Source organism: Channa argus, chromosome 22, assembly GCF_033026475.1.
Source record: "Channa argus isolate prfri chromosome 22, Channa argus male v1.0, whole genome shotgun sequence".
NCBI classification, from domain to species: Eukaryota; Metazoa; Chordata; class Actinopteri; order Anabantiformes; family Channidae; genus Channa; species Channa argus.
This window is the reverse complement of record NC_090218.1, coordinates 7,105,077-7,121,922: the sequence shown is the minus strand read 5'-3', so window position 1 is coordinate 7,121,922 and position 16,846 is coordinate 7,105,077. Positions and strand designations below refer to the sequence as shown.

The window sequence follows — 16,846 nt, the reverse complement described above, 5'->3', positions numbered from 1 at the left end:
CATGTCACAATCGTTAACTCTATTTTCCTTAAAGAAATGATATTCCATTGTGGTAAACAATTGAAGTGTGAGCCCAACTGCTGGTTTTCAGCGGTTCCAGAGGGTTTATTTTATAATAAAAAATCCCATACACTTCTTATCATATGTCAAATGACAGAAGGTTATTGATGCACTAACTGGTTTGTAACTGGTAACTGGTTTTTGGTTTGTCTGATATGAAGTTCTTTTAACATTTGTGGTCCCCTCTCAACCTTTTCCATGCTTTCATGCATATCATCAACATGCAGTCAGGACAAAGTATAAAATTCTGCTAGTCTTCCACAAGTCTCCCACAATCACAACCTGCCTAAACAATTCTCAACTTGCTTTCTGTAGCTTTATTTTAGGGTGTAAATGTACCCTCGTGCTTTTAAAGTATCAAAGTATTTCTCTGCTACGAATCTCCTTTAAATGACATCACCCAGAGGATTTTTCCATCATTAGGAGTCCAGATGATGTCATCTGGGGGAGCTTTGGAGAAGCAGATTGATCATGCTTACAAACTTCATAGTGTGGGCAACAAGATGACATAATCCGAACTAAAGGTTCCTCGAGTCGTGTCATCCGGAGGCATTTTTCAGATTGAAGTAGAGAGATATTTTATTATAGTGGGGTCAAAGGGAAGTTTAATGGCATTTCTTTACATCTACTACAGAAACTAGAAACAAAGGAGTTAATCCAGTGAGCTACAATATTCTGTTCACACTCCAACCAGACATGTGCTTTTCTCTCTCTCTCTCTCTCTCTCTCTCTCTCTCTCTCTCTCTCTCTCTCTCTCTCCATGTTTTCAATCTGTATCTTTACTATCACTAAGTAAAAGAAGCAAAAATAAAACCTAATCTTAAAAAGTGTGTGTGTGTATGTGAGAGAGTCTCTTTGTCTGTTTGCAGAATGGAGGACTGGTGTCGGGTCAGCTCTCTGAGTGCTTACTCACAATATAGCAAAGGTCAACAGTGCTTTTATCACTTGAACATGACTGGGCCTCAAAGAAAAGGGGGTGAGATAGTGGAGAGAGGGGGAGAGGGCTCCCCTCCCCCACAATAATTCAGACTCTTATAATTGCTCAGTTTAATTGGAGGCCTCTTAACGACCAGTGACTGGACCAGCCAATCAATTTACACAAGGTCTGTGTGTGTGTGTGTGTGTTTGTGTGTGTGTGTGTGTGTGCACGTGTGTGTGCATGTGTGTGTGTGTGTGTCTTTTTGTAGCAGAGCTGATTAGGCCAGATGGGGTTAAGTGAAGGGGGAAGAGAAACGAACACTGCTTTGAAATGTATAATATGTTCTCCTGAAAATCATTGAGACAATATGCTGATACAGGAAATGGACGGAGTTGAGCAGCAGAAACAATTATGAAAAATAAGTTTATCATCAGATCATCAGTGGCACAAGCCAACAATTGGCTGAAATCAATTGATTTGAGAAGACATTGAGACTAGATGTAGTGGTGATTTAGGTAGCGTGTAAAATCATTGCTAACTTTGTCAGTGCCGGAGCATTAAAGATGTGGTTCATCATTGGATGAGGCACAGATGCATTTACTCAGTATACTGCATTTTAAAGTCACCCTGTGGAGCTTTCACCACTTGTATCACCTTTCAGAAATATTTTTAATGAATGGATTACTGTGTTGTTTGTAGCTTCTTTTCTAACATGTTCCTTCAAAGAGGTAGAGATAATACTCGGGGGCAGTGTTCACTTCAAAAGTGATGCATCATTTCTTTTCTAATAAAGATTCCAAAATCTGACCTTGTGGTTAGTGTCTGCAGATACCAGACACTAACCCAAAGCTAGTGCTTTATTTTTTACAGTCTGGATACTACACTTTGTTGAACTCACTGGAATTATTTTTATGTAACAAAAGAAACAGAAAAGCGTTGGCTCTGAAAGCTGATGAATTGACCTGCTGCAAATGAATACAGTGACAGTGACAATATAACTAAAAATGAATGTCTCATATCATTGCCAGGAACCTACTGACTACATGAGGTTTTTCTGACCAATTTGGACCAGTGCCCCCCTTGTTGGTTGTAAAATGTTATGTCTAAGTACACTTTTGAGATATGTGACTTCAGTATCACTGCATCGTTCAGTGCTTCCTCATACTTCTGCTCCAATGTAACACAGAAGGAATTTCGTGACCCAACATAAAAAAGATTGACTTACAGCAGCACCTTGACCAAGAACACTAAAATGCTGCCTACATTTTATTACATCAATAATTGATCTCCCTGAAAGCTATTTGTCAGATCCAGTATATAGACATGTTGTACTTAAGTACTTTTTTTTAAAAGCTGAAGATAGTTTTTAAATGCTGGAGTTTTATTTGTAGTGGGGTCATGCTGAAAGCTCCTAACACTTTATCCACCCCTGTTTTAGCCAGGCAAATGAGCAGGGGAGTCTGTGAGCCTCCAACTCGCCTCCTCCATAACCGCTATACTACTGTTGTGAGAAGGAGTAGACAGTGAGAGGTCAGCAGGGTTCACCGTGGCTGTCCTCCACTGTGATAGGCTGTCACCCGGGGGTGAGGGGTCATGATAATTAGGCATGCAGAATCCCAGCGCCGGTGTTCTAACGAAGCCTGAGCTCGTTAACGCAGAGTTTTACACTCAGACCTGCCACTGGGCTGTGCTGCACCGTCACACATGCACATACACTGTGGCTTACATATTTGCACACACACACACACACACACACACACACACACACACACACACACACACCTCTGCTTTGTTCTGGTGGTCCAGTACAAGGGCTGTCATCTCTTGAACAGTAAAGCACCAGGCTCTGCTACATGGGGAGGAAGGTGATGCAAACTTGTTGAGAAGTTCTAATTATTTCAGTAAACCGTTTTATTGCATTAAGATGAACAGAGGGTGGGCACACTGATGGTAGTACATGATAAAAACAATATGGATTTTCAGTTTTGGTGCAAATGCAGTGATGTTTGTTTTGTCTATATTTGTCTGCTTAAAGATAAAATAAAAATAAAGTTCAGCCCGTTATAAAAAGAGTAAATATAGCTGTTTCTTAACTAAATCTGCAGCCTAAAGTAGGAGAATGTTTTTGTGCGGAGCGCAATGGCGCTATTTTGCTGTGAGGTCGTGTCATGTTATTGAGCTTTAACACACATGCACAGATGAACATGTGTACGTCTGTGTTTTTATGTGAATGTGTCTCTGCCTTGGTGGCCAGCTGGTTCCCACCAAAACACAACCTGGATGTGTTTGTTTGCTGTTGACAGCCATCTGTCTGCTTGATTCGTTCTTTAAAATCAATTCACGACATATGGCCACATTTAAAACGCCCAGTGTCAAAATATCTGGCAATACATGGCATCGGAGTTAACATTTGGAAACATTTACACATGTTAGAAAATGTTTTCTCAATCATATCAGGGATCAGGTTCATACTGTGTGTGAAAAATTAAGTTTTGCAGGAGTTTCTGCTATTTTTCCCTGTTCATGCTCATCTAGCGACTTTTGTGGCAATTCAAAGCAGCCTCAGCTGGTCTGGATTAAAAAACAAAAATGCATATCTGCAAGATATCCCACAAGAAAATTCATTTTGGATTTCAACAGGGTAAAATATTATCCGTATTATTCTGTCTGTCCTTTTGTGCGTTCGACTCTGGGCTTGAAGGCGCATATTCTGAAAGAAAACAGTGTGGTAATCTTCACTTTGTGGTAATGCTAAACTGTTAACCTCAAAAATTGCCTGTGCTCTATGTTTTCACAGATTCTTCCTTAAGTTTTTCCTCAAGTGTAACCAGAACTGTTTGAAAAATGCAGGAAACCCAAGAGACATGAGGAGGTTCCAGGTACTAACCACTACATGTTGTTACCATTGTCACTTTATTCTTTGTTTTTCTTTGGGTGTGTTTGCATGTCCCTCTCTCCCTGTCTAGCCTTCTCTCTTGCTCATTTCCTTGTCTTTTCTGCACGTAACACAGACATAACTTACACACACACATATATATACATATATGTTATACACAGGAATGTGTGTGTTTCTTTGTAAGTAAATAAGCTATCAGCTTCTTCACAGGAAATATGAGATCCTGACCCTGGCTAGTCAGAACATAAATATACACACAATGCAAGAAAGGAACTTGTGGGGTTGTGAGTTTGAGTTAGGGCAGTGCACTCTTTATTATTTCCTTATCTTCAGGCCACAACATAATCAGGAAGACATCACTTGAGTCTGAGTGGAGATACCAAACGCTGAGGAGATATCGAGAGATTTATTATCACGTGGGAGTATGTGTGTGATATGTATATGTGCAGCCCTGTCTCCAAAAAAATTACCTTTCCGTACAACAAAAGTACAAAATAATTACCCATTGATTACGTTCGACACAAAAATGTAATCAAGTTTGCAGCTCATTTTCAGGAGATCGATTTGACGTGAGTGATTCTGCTGGTGTGCACTAATGTGTGTGCTTGTGTGCGTCTGCTCTGTGTATGTTTGTGTGTGTGAGATAGGACAGCGAGACAGAGTCATAGTGAATGTGTGTGACAATATCTTTGCCTCTAATTGTGCAGCTCTATTGTAGTGGAACCAAAGAAGACAGCTCTGTTTCCCTGGGAGATAATTAAGGGCTGGACCCATCAGGAACTGTTGAACAGAGGAGAATAGACACAACACACAAATGCACACTGTGTAGTCACAGTGACTTAATATGCTAGAGGGTGATGGTAATAGCAGTGATAACAGGTTACAGTACATTTAAGAGATTTTCACAGTTTTATGCTTTTAACTCCTCCTTGTAATGATCTCTAGACTCCGACTTTGTAATTCCTCACTTTTGCTTTTTTTTCTTTCTCTTTGCTCTCTTTATCTGCTTTTCTCTTGCTCTTTTAACTCCATTTTGCGATTGCTCTCTTCCCCCCCACCCCCCTTCGTCCTCCTCCACCCATCCACCTCCTGCTTACTCTGTTTGTTCTCCCCCAATTATTGTCCCATTCCATGCTTCCTTCCAGGTGGTGGTGTCCACTACGGTGAGTGTAGACGGACATGTCCTGTCAGTCTCCGACAACATGTTTGTCCACAATAACTCCAAACATGGCCGACGGGCCCGCAGGCTCGACCCAGTGGAAGGAACGCAGTCTTACCTAGAACACGGTAAGCCTGTGTGTGTGTGTGTGTGTGTGTGAGTGTAAGCAGCATGGCCACCAGATGGTTGATGGTTTAATCCTATCAGGTGATTCCTGCCCCTCCATCTGGCTAATCCAACCCACTACACACACACAAAATACATATGTGGTGCTCTGTGACTGTATGTGTGTGTTGGTCGGTCTAATATCATTACATTTTATTTCAGAAGGAAATCCAGACTAAAGCTGTTGTAATTCAGCCGAATATAGATAATCACACACACACTCGCAAACAGAAGTGTTGACTTTTGACGGTTGTATTGTTGTTGTGATGTTGGATTGGAACATGTGAGATTATAAACACAATATTCAATAATGAATTGACATAGCACAAACTCTATTCAGTCAGTTTTAAGTATTATGATGCATGTTCAGCCTTCTGTGTGTGCTTGGTTTTATTCATGTCAGATTATTATTTTAAAAGAGAGCTGCAGTAATCTCCAGTCAGTCTGCCTGGTGAAAGTGGCTTTTGAGATAAACATATAATAAATAAATAGAACAGGCAATGAACCCAATACTATTCTAAACAGTCAAATTATTTGTAAATATTGCATTTCATTAATACAATACATGACGTAACAGTATGTGGACAAAGTGCATCTTTATGTCACAAAGGTTCATTTTAAGTATGTTCATTCTTGATATTTAGGAAATGTGTGCATTTTTGAGCTCTATTAAAATATAGAAGTTACAGTAACGCTGCTGTTTTAAATGTTGGTAAGCTGTGATGTTCACTGAATTCTCCGTTGGATTCAGAGATAACCGTCTCCACAAACTGACTTAGTGATGTTTTCAAACTGAAAATGAGAAACCTCAGCACTCACTTGGTTTGCAAACTGTAGAAAATTTACTAAGGGGAAAGATTTGCTGCTCAAAGACTAGTTCAAGGACTGAGTCTTTTATTTGGTGTTGTGCATAAGTGTTTTGCTCTGGAACACAGCCAAAAGGGCGTGTACTACGAAGAATTATGACATGCAGATGCAACAGGGTTGAAAAGGCATCCAGCCAGATTTCCCTTTTTCTCTGAGACCGATTAGTCCTTAAGGAAACAAGTGTTTTTCTACAACCATGACTGTCTAATAAGATTTCAAGTTGAATGTTGATACTGTGCCTTTTATTCAAGAGCTATTTACTGCAGATGCATCTGAAATGCCAACAGTTAGTTAATATTTGTTTAACTTCTTTTCCCCTCCTCTCTCTTTCTTGGCTCCTACAACTCCCCCTCTCCTCCTCCCAGGAGCAACTCCCTGCATTAAAGCCATCAGCCCCAGCGAGGGGTGGACTACAGGGGGTGCTACAGTTATCATCATAGGAGACAACTTCTTTGACGGTCTCCAAGTCATCTTCGGTACCATGCTGGTGTGGAGTGAGGTCAGTTTGTCACCAGTCATCTCCTGTCTCCATAAAGTTTCCGTCCCTAAACTGTGTGTTTTTTGCCTTTGGACCTTTGAAAGTAATTCACTAAAAAAACATACTTTTCCTCATGGTCAGGCTCTTAACTGTGTGTGTGTATGTGTGTGTGCGTGCGTGTGTGTGTTATTGTTTGTGTAAATGAGGTTTGCCTCTTTAATCAGTCCCCACCACCAAGCAACCACCACTCCTCTCTACCTTCCTCACCCACATTCCCTCTCCCTCTTTCTCTCTGGAATACTGATCAAATCAGCAGTTTTTGATAGCCATCGGCTTAATGCTCACAAACACACACACACACACACACACACACACACATACAGAGCTTACTGTCGTACTTTTCCCCAGCGCCGCTCCTCTACAGAATGTTTATTTGTCTTCTGACTCCACTCACCGTGTGCGCTGAGCGACCATGGCTCCCTTCCAACAACAACACCGAGTGTGTGTGTGTATGTGCATGCTGGCATACATGGATGGGTGTGTGTGTTAAGAGCTGAGGGGTTTGTTTACAGTGTTGAGAGCCACACTTACACACACTAACATGTGTACAGAGTCTCAGTTCAGTTCACTTCAAACTGACTCAGCTCTCTTGGTGTTTCTCAAACAGTCTTCTGATGGATTTTGGCCAACTAAATGTTTCATTTGCACTCAACCTGATTATTGATTCTGAAGCGAGAAAACACAGTTTGAAAAATCTGTTGGTGGAAAGTGATTGCATGTTGGTCAGGGTCTGTTCGTCTGTTTCAATCCTTCCTCTCTACAGATTTTTTTATAAGACTGGTCTAAGTGCTAAAAACTTTTGAAAACTACAAATGTGATGCTAAATGGATCCTTTTTTGTCACACACAGCTCTGTGTCAACATGCAGTATGTGCTGGAAAATCAAATGTAATTGTAGCTCATTGATTTTAAATTCTTGTGGCACACCCATCATTTGGTCCATTTGATACAAAGCATCAGTCAGTGCATTACATGACTATTTACAGGATTTTAAATAACACGTGCGCACTTATCTGTACCTGAGATGTGAAATGTATTCTACATCTAACATAAGAGAACTTCTATTTTAAAGCTAAAAATTTGTATTTATCATATTTCTCAAAAACGACTTAATTACAATGCATGCTAATTTCCAGTTCGGCTTGAACAGAAGCCATCTAATTTGGGCCACTTTAGCATGTATTGTGAACAAGCCATTAATGAGATGGTTTTTACTGCATTACAAAACTGCTAATGCATCTCCATCTGCAACACACAAAATGAAATACATTTTTTAGTGGATTTCCAGCAAGAAGGAACAAACATCCTTAAAGTATAACTCACAGTGGTGGTGATCATCACTGCCGTGTGACCCATGGTCGGAAAGAATGTTGTTGGGTTTGATTCATTTTAATGCTACACAATTTTATCACCAGCTACACCACCAACAGCTATCCCGATAATAATTTTATTTTTAATCAGTTGATATGTGTTTTTTTCTACTGACTCTTGCTCCCCCTCCCATCTCCCATCCTTCCTTCTGTAGTTGATCACACCACATGCCATCCGGGTGCAGACGCCTCCCAGACACATCCCAGGGGTCGTTGAGGTCACTCTGTCTTACAAGTCCAAACAGTTCTGCAAAGGCACACCAGGAAGGTTCATATACACAGGTAGATCCACAGTACACACACTCGGGCACACACACATTCTGCTCATTGTTGTGTTTCTCTACTATGTTCTAGTAGGGAGGTTTAATTTTACATTTTACATTGTTTTTGGAAAAGTCTGCATGCATGTAAGAGTCTTTGGCTGTGCGTGTGTGTGTGTGTGTGTGTGTGTGTGTGTGTGTGTGTGTGTGTGTGTGTGTGTGTGAATAGCGTCTATGAGTTGCAGTTCACTCTCAGGCCAGACAGTGTTGAACTAATGACTGTAGATTAGTCAACATTAACGACCCACACTCGTTAGAACGTTGCCATAATCAGAGGCTTGTTAAAACCAGATACAATTAAACAGTCTGCTCTTTATAGCCCCTCCATACTGAAACTATTAGTGAAATCATCCAGAACACCCAGTTTACTAACACACACATACATATACACAGTGTTGGCAAAGTGTGTGGCTTCTGACTGGATTTTTGACTGTGATTGAGCGCTTTCCTGCAAAATTCAGTAGTGGAGGAGTAAAAGGAAAGAAAAAAGCATCTGTGCACGAGTGCATGTGCTCGCTTGTTCGCACATACATGTGGAAATGGATGGAGGTGATGTGATGTCTGGTATTGATCTGTTCAACAAGGCTCCATCACACCATCAATGATGACGTCATTCATAGGGAGAGACAGACACAAAACACCTGCTATATATATATTGTTCAGGATGTTGGACATTTAAGACCGTGTAATTAACCAGATATAAAGAGGAGGATTTAGACCTGATCAATGAAGATGAAATAACTTGCCATAAATAACTGTCAGTTTTACTGCCGATGTCAAGTTTATGAATACTTTAATATTTGCTTTTCAAAGAGCACTGTTTTAGTGTCTCAATCTCCGTGGCACCTTTTATCTCAACATACATACAATCAAAATGCATGCAACAATCAGAACGTTTATAGAATTATAACATTTACAATAAAACCCAAAGAAAACTCGTTCTCCTATAAAACCCGTTCAGCAGTGTGAAATGCAAGAAAATGTGCTGCCACAGTTTGATGATGTGTGGCAGTTTCTGAAAAGTACAGTGTAAAAACGCAGAGATAAAAGAGAGTGAGCACAATATAACAACAGACCCAGATTATTGTTTTTGTTTTAAATGTCTTAGTTAAAGTCTGAATGATTAAGACGTCAGGTTGAAGGGTAGTTTCTTTCTCAGCCTGTGTGTCTCCTTCAATGTTCTTCAGTCAAAACATCTTTGGTCTGACCCTGAGGCTAGCTGGCAGGTAATTGGTCCGTCTGGCTTCTAACTGCATCTCCTATTGGGCGGAGATGACCCCCCATGACCTCGCGATTGGCTGATCGCTTCAACATGTGACCCAGGAAATGGGATCCGTTACTGTGGCTGCCCGATCTCGCCTCAAGGTCGAGTTCTTTCTGGAAGTCACTAGTGAAAGGTCACGGTTGTGAAAGCCGATTGGTAGTTGTGGTTTTTCAGTGTTTAGCAGCGGTTGCCTCTGGGTGTAAGGACTGAGCAATTAAGCATGGTCAAGAGCACACACATGCACGTTTGCATCAACAGACATTTGTAAGCTCACACAAAGCCACACTTGCACAGGGTCATGTCTTACACAACTTACCACACACACTTTCAAACAGGGGCAGGAGTTGAAAGTAATTGTAAATCAGAAAGATATGAGGGAAAGATGGTGAGTAGTCTGGTTAACAGATGGTCTACACATAGATACTCTCACACACACACACACACACACACACACACACACACACGCACACATGCTAACATTATGCACACATAAACATAGTGCCGTATGGCTGTTACATCTGCCTGGTGGGAAAAATTAACATTCTCGACATCACACGCTCCTATAAACAGACAATAGTACAAAGTGATAATCAATAAAGGCACTTACACACACACACACACACACAGACACATATGAGCACATGCATCCACAACATGCATTCATACACACATATTGAGCTGATTTATTGTCAGTGCAGCTGCATGAGAAAACCCAAAGCTCAGCTGTGGAGAAACTAAAAAAGCAACACTACTTTGTACTTTTTTGTTCTTTGTACATTTTATGAGCAATTTATTTTGGAGACATAAAGTCCTGGGTAACTGCAGGACTTGAATAGTCTTAAAAAGCATTGAGATCAGTCCCCTCAATAAAAGACCTTAAAAATGTCTCACATTTCAAACATACTTCCTGTTTTCTGCCATCAGTGTTGTGCATTAATGGGCTCAATGAGAGGTGTTTTTTAGAAAACAGTGAACTGAATGAATCACAGGCTGTAACAACAAGAGAACATGAGCTAACCCCCCTCCACCCAACACCATAGATGAAAGTATGTCGCAGAGATGCTATTTTCTAAGGTTTGATGTGAACGTGAAGTAGTTCATTTTAGTGTGACCTGAACTCTGAGCTAGTTTTTGTCATGTGGGAACTTGCACAACACTGCCTGTTATGGACTCCAACATTAGGCAAAACTTTGGGCAGTCAGTGGAGGGTTGGTAAAAGGAGAAACAGCAGATTTGATCAAAAACGTACTTGTGCAGTAGTTGGTAGTTTTGCTTTTTTTATTCTAGACTCCCTATGACCCAGGGTAAACAACACGTAGCTCAAAGTGATCGATTAGAATTAGTACCGACAGAGAGTATAAAGATATCATGAAATATCTGTATGTGTACTTCAAACAGTTGTTCGTTGACCTATATGACCATAAAACTTTAATAGATTGCATGTTATGTTGTACAATATCTTAAAAAGTCTTTACTAAGAAGAAAGAGATATAATACTGGGTGAAGAGAGAGACATATAAAGAAAGTGAGATGGAAAGAAAGGTGGACTTTGAAAGCCAGATTGTAAAGTATTGATCTACTACTGTAAGTGGATCACAGTATACTAATACACACATGCAGATACACACATGTACATAAACACATGTACAAGCACACGGAGAGTCCCAGAGAGAAGAAGAGCTCAAGAGAAAAAGATCTCATCTCATAAGGGGAAGAATGAAGCAATAATTCAGTGGTATTGAACTGCTGGCTGGCCATAGAATCGATCTCACCACACCTTCTCTACTCCTTCTCTTCTTCTTCTTCTCCTTTTACAATCAGCCCTCTTTGTCCTTTCACCCACCCAGCTTTAACCCTTTTTTCTCCCTCCCTGCCCCCTTACATGTTTTTCTCACTCCTCTTTGCACAGTTTTCTTTTAATACTGCCAAATGACTGCAAGAAAGACATCCATTTTGTTTAATAAATGCACATTAGAAATTGTAGACATACAACTTTAACACAAAACATGTTTTTTCTTTATCTTTACCATGCTTTCCCCGCTTCCCCCTCTTCTTTTCTTCTCCCTCCTCTAGTCACATTTTTATTGTGAAACAGGAGTGGAGGATCTGTCCTCATGAAACTTCTATGAGTATTGATCTGCGGGCAGCTCTGGACTCGGAGAAAGAGCAACGTAGAAGGAGGAGGGATGGAAGAATGGATGGATGGATGAAAGTGGCAGAAGGTGTAGTTAAGAAAGAAGGGGAAGAAGCATTGAGGTGGGGGAGGTAGAGGAGAGGTGGAGGGGCTTATGCTGTGATGCTTTCATGGGCAGCAGGGTGGCAGAATGAATCGACATGAAACAGGGTCAGACTTCAGAGTCAGCGAATCATCTGCTGAAGTGTCCCTGCTTGTTGTTTTCACACATTAGTGCATGGAGCTGGGACATGTCATGGCAAGACATCTATGGACAGTTTAAACTTTCAGGTTTAGAAGAACCTGCCAGAAAATAGGAAATAAAATGCAACATTCTTCATATGATTTAACTTGGAAAGCAAGTACTCTCCCTCAAAATTTGTGGCTGTAAATATACAACGTAATACTCAAGGGATTAGGGGCGATGTACTGGATAATTACTGGTTTAAGATACATAACACATAACCGCAAAAGATGTTTTTAGTCCCTAACTCTGAGGCTAAACTCAGTCTTGGCCAGAGTCTGCATGAGGATTGTTAAGCAAAGGTTAATAAATAAAAAATAAATGTCATGCCTCCTCTGACTTCAATTAGATGGATAGTTTAGCTAATTGTGTTAGAGACTGGTCTCACCAGAAAAATGACATGTGGCCATGTGAAAAATGTTTTGTTAGAGAAACAGAAATATTAAATATGTTTCCCATTAAAAGTTAATGTGAGTTTCTTTTCAGCATGACTCCAATGGTTCTGAACTCTGTGATTTACACATTTTTCTCGCTTACTTCAGTGGGTCGAGCAGGCAAAGTAACTCTGTGTCAAATAGATTAACTCTTATATGGATCACCATGAAACTGTAAGACTGACATTTGTAGCTTATAGAGAAATAAACTATTGGATTGCTTGTCATTACGTTGCTGCAGGACGATTGTAAAATCGTCCAACCATCCATTTTCTGCTACTTATCCAGAGTTGGGTCACAATAGCAGCAGGTTCAGGGAGGAAGGCCAGACCTCAGTTTTTTGAGGAACATTTCCAAGCTACTCCTGAGGGATCTCAAGGTCAGATTAGATACAGTATATAATCTGTCCAGCATGCTCTGGGTCTACCCTGGGGTCTGCTAGCAGTTATGCTTGCTCAGAAGACACTTACTGGAAGGCATCCAGGAGGCATCCCGCTAGGAAGCCAGAACCATCTCTACAGCCTCCGTTAGATGTGAACAAGCAGCATCTCTAATTTTAGCCACTTTTATTTGTGATTTTGTTCTTTCAATCAATATCCAAGACTCATTGCTGTACAGTAGGCAGGTTGAAACATAATGAAAATGCTGATGGCTGAATTGGGACCTTTGGTTTGAGCTTAGCTTCGTGTTCACCTCAGCAGTTCCGTACAACATCAGATGCACCAATAGCTGATCTCTTCTTAATAATTTTAAACTGTCTAATACTTTGTTTTATGATAAAATACCCACAAAACTAATAACATCTTGATCAGCCTCAGCAGAACTTCTTGCGTAATAGAATATAATAAACATGATATCTTCAACTGCATGTTAGCATGGGCATGGACAGCATGTCACACACAGTACTTTTACTTCATCCTTTTCAGCACCATGGACAGCTGATTTTAAACATCTGTATGTAAAAAATGAAAGAGTATGTGTAGGAAATTATCTTAGAAAACACTTAACTTAACTTAAGCTTTATTCTTAACACGAAACAAGAACACGTTGCTAGTTTGTTGCTGGAGTAGCTGTTTCCCAGCATCAGTCCAACAACTAGCGACTGAAGTGCACTGACCTCAATAACTTCACCCTCCAAGTATTTCAACACATACACGTATATATATAAACTACATGTTTATGTTTCTTCATATGATATTAAACATTTTTCAGCATCCCCTGATGATCTACAGTATACACTTTACTGCACGTGTTCATTTCTCTCTTCACATCTTAAAACAGTATCATCAGGCCTGAGGCCTGAAGTGTATTTAGTGTTTGTGGATGTTGACGTGACTGGTTTCTATGCTGACTGCCCATTGGTTGGTTCAGTATTACCGATGCCTTTTATAGCTGATGTGTAATCAATTAGGCGGCTTTTGCTGCAGTGATACTATTTCTGTTTCAGTACGGAAAGAAACCACCAAAGATATCATTTAAGGAAACCTGACCTTTTCGGTTTCAAAGTGCGCACACACACACACGCTGTACATTAGCCTAAACATTCACATAGACACAAACCCCTAAACACACCATTTAACGATTTAAGAAATATATTGTTCTATTAATAAAAGATCGGTTGGAGACACTTAAGGCCCAAGGCATCGAAACCACTCTAAGTCATCCTGTTATGTACTGAATGTGTCTTTGTGTGTGTGTGTGTGTGTGTGTGTGTGTGTGTTACTGTATATTAGAGTTGGCATCGGTTAAATGTCTCCAGAGATGTAAAGAGAGCGTGGATCTGACTCTGGCAGTTAATTCTGACAGTTGATATCCCACTGACTGTTACGCAGCTGTTGTAGTGTTGTTTTTCTCAACCATAACTGAGTTTAGTCTTTCTTTTTCCTTCTTTTTTTGGATAGTTTAACACACCATCCCTGTCCTTCTTCCCTTACCCCTGCTTTCATTTTACCTGTATTTATTGCTTTTACCTTTTGGCTTTTAAGACATTTGCATTTCTTTCATAGGTTCTACATAGCCTACTTCTTTTCAAGCCAATTATGTATAATATGTATTTTAATAAAATAAACAAATGTAAATCATGAAATAACATTTAATCAAATGCTTGAAAAAATGAAGTTTCTGCAGAGCAAAAAGAAGTAGTGTGCATGTTTAACATCTGGTATTTTTATAGCTTTCAATTTATGAAGTTATGTTGCTAACAAATTGAGTGGTTTAGGACCTAACAGAAACCAGAAAGTTGGGTGCGATGTGATAATAGACACACACATATAAAACACACACAAACAGTAAGAGAACCTACAAAACTACACATAAGACATTCAGCTGCAAGTAATTTATCAGTGCTGGATGTGGAAAGTACCAAACATCACTCAAGCTGCACACTTTGAGTACACGCACACACAAACACACAGACACACACACACACACACACACATACCCACTGCACCCCACACCTACTACATCTTTCTCTGACTTTCTCATGCTTCTTCTTCTCTGCTCCATCTGTTGCACATACAAACACAGGCCTATTAGTGCACCCACACACACACACACACACACACACACACACACACACACACACACACACACACACACACACACACACACACAAACACACACACACATGCAACTTTAGTTTAGGGTAAAGACACATGTTCAGGACACAAATAAACACAGAAACACATACATATGCAGACATGCACACACGCACACACACAAATGTCATCCTTCTGACTGACAGAGCTTTTAGAGTCTGACTTGACTGACATATTGATTGGATAAAGACTGTAGAGGAGCATAATTGCACCATAAAGCGAACACTAAGCGATCTTTAAAACCCTTTAGATTATGCTGCAGTGTTATTATCACCATTAGTTACTCCACCAGGTCCGTCCATCTCTGAACATTTGCATGTTGCATTAAACTGTCTGCACGCTGTTTCGAGACTGATACGAGTAAACCAACGGAGTCTGAGCTTGGAATTGTTTAAAGGCCCATTTCACCCAAATCAATTCCTCATTTACCATAATTCTAATTAAGGCAGCATTAAACACAATGTTTCAAGTTGACTTGCCAGTTTTCTATAGATGCTGTATTATTTTTTTAAAAATGTATTGGTTTCAACAATGGCAAATGTTTAATCACTGCTGCTGCCCAGGTACAGTGCCCAAGCATCTGCAAAGCTGCTGCACCACACTGAAGTCTGTTCATGAAGTTTGGTCTGTTCATGTTTGAGCGTTTCATATCATCATCTGCGACACCTAGTCAAACTAAATCAGTTCTGTCAGCCAAAGAGTCAGTCACACTGAAGAGCAGTAGAGGAGTTTATATCAGCATCGGGTTCAAAAGTAGTTCAGCCAACTTTACTGCATTTAGCACCAAAGCCTGAGTTGAGCAATGTAAAGTATTTTAACCTGATATACTGTTGGTGTCAGTTGCCCTGTGTACAAAAAGTGCAGTGACATGACACAAAATAAAGTGGGGATTCTTGAGTGATGATTAAAATCAATGTTTAGGGGCATAAAATACAGATACAAATATTTATTGCAGCCAATTAACTCAAACGTATGAAGGCTATGATTTTAAGGGAAAAACAAATCAAAAGCAGTTGTACGACTAGAAGATACTTTTGTGTATCGATATGTGGAGTAAAACTATGGAACACTTTAGAAATTGAAGTACAGCAGAGTTCAAATATCAGTCAGTTAAAATTTTTCTATAAAGACACGATTTTAAGAGTAATGAGAATTAAGAAGGACTTGACAATCTCAGGGTGTTTTGTAAAGGTCTCCTTTTCCTTTTTCTGATTATGATATGTGGGTATATGTATGTGTGTGTTTTATATGTATACATGATGTATTAGTCAGTATGTTTCATAATTAGATATTGTATTTTTTACATATTGGATTTATAAATGGGTATATAGGAAGCTGATTTATTAATATGGCATTTAGTTAGGAAGAAGGGGTGAGATTAAATAAATTAATGCTTCTTCTCACTCATGTTTGAATGTGTTAATAAATTATTTTGCTTCATGTTTGTTCTTTTTTTTCTTTTTGGCCCTTTTTTTGGACTTACAACTTGTATTATCTTTTTTTTTCTTTTGCTTTACATAAATTTCAATTTTATGTCATTTCACTTCAAAGATGGGGTCCCCTCAGTTTTCCACCCACATTTTGAACTTTCAACCTCTCAGATAGTCACAAGCCAGCTTCTCTATCCCCCAGGCTTCTGTCGACTCCTATAGATCATGCTGAGCAGGTTCGTTATTTTCCAGCCTGCTTTTCCAGAAAAGAAAACCTACTCGATATCAGTGTGGTGCCTGGGAACAAAATGTCACAAAATGGGATATCATCCTCTCTCCTACAGCAGTAATACCCCTACCCCCACCCCCTGCTGACTGGCACAGATGTTGTCATTCTGTGTCTGTTTATCA

The 16,846-nt window shown here is 39.9% G+C and overlaps 1 protein-coding gene across 4 annotated transcripts in view; it reads left to right on the top strand.

Moving 5' to 3' along the window:
- LOC137107887 (transcription factor COE1-A-like) overlaps window positions 1-16,846 on the top strand; it is an 85,024-nt gene that overhangs the window by 52,782 nt on the left and 15,396 nt on the right. For all 4 annotated transcript variants that reach the window (XM_067492017.1, XM_067492015.1, XM_067492016.1 and 1 more), the window contains exons 7-10: window positions 3,777-3,858; window positions 5,021-5,162; window positions 6,432-6,565; window positions 8,129-8,255. In XM_067492017.1, coding sequence (XP_067348118.1) covers window positions 3,777-3,858; window positions 5,021-5,162; window positions 6,432-6,565; window positions 8,129-8,255 — 485 coding nt within the window. The remainder of the gene's footprint in view (window positions 1-3,776; window positions 3,859-5,020; window positions 5,163-6,431; window positions 6,566-8,128; window positions 8,256-16,846) is intronic.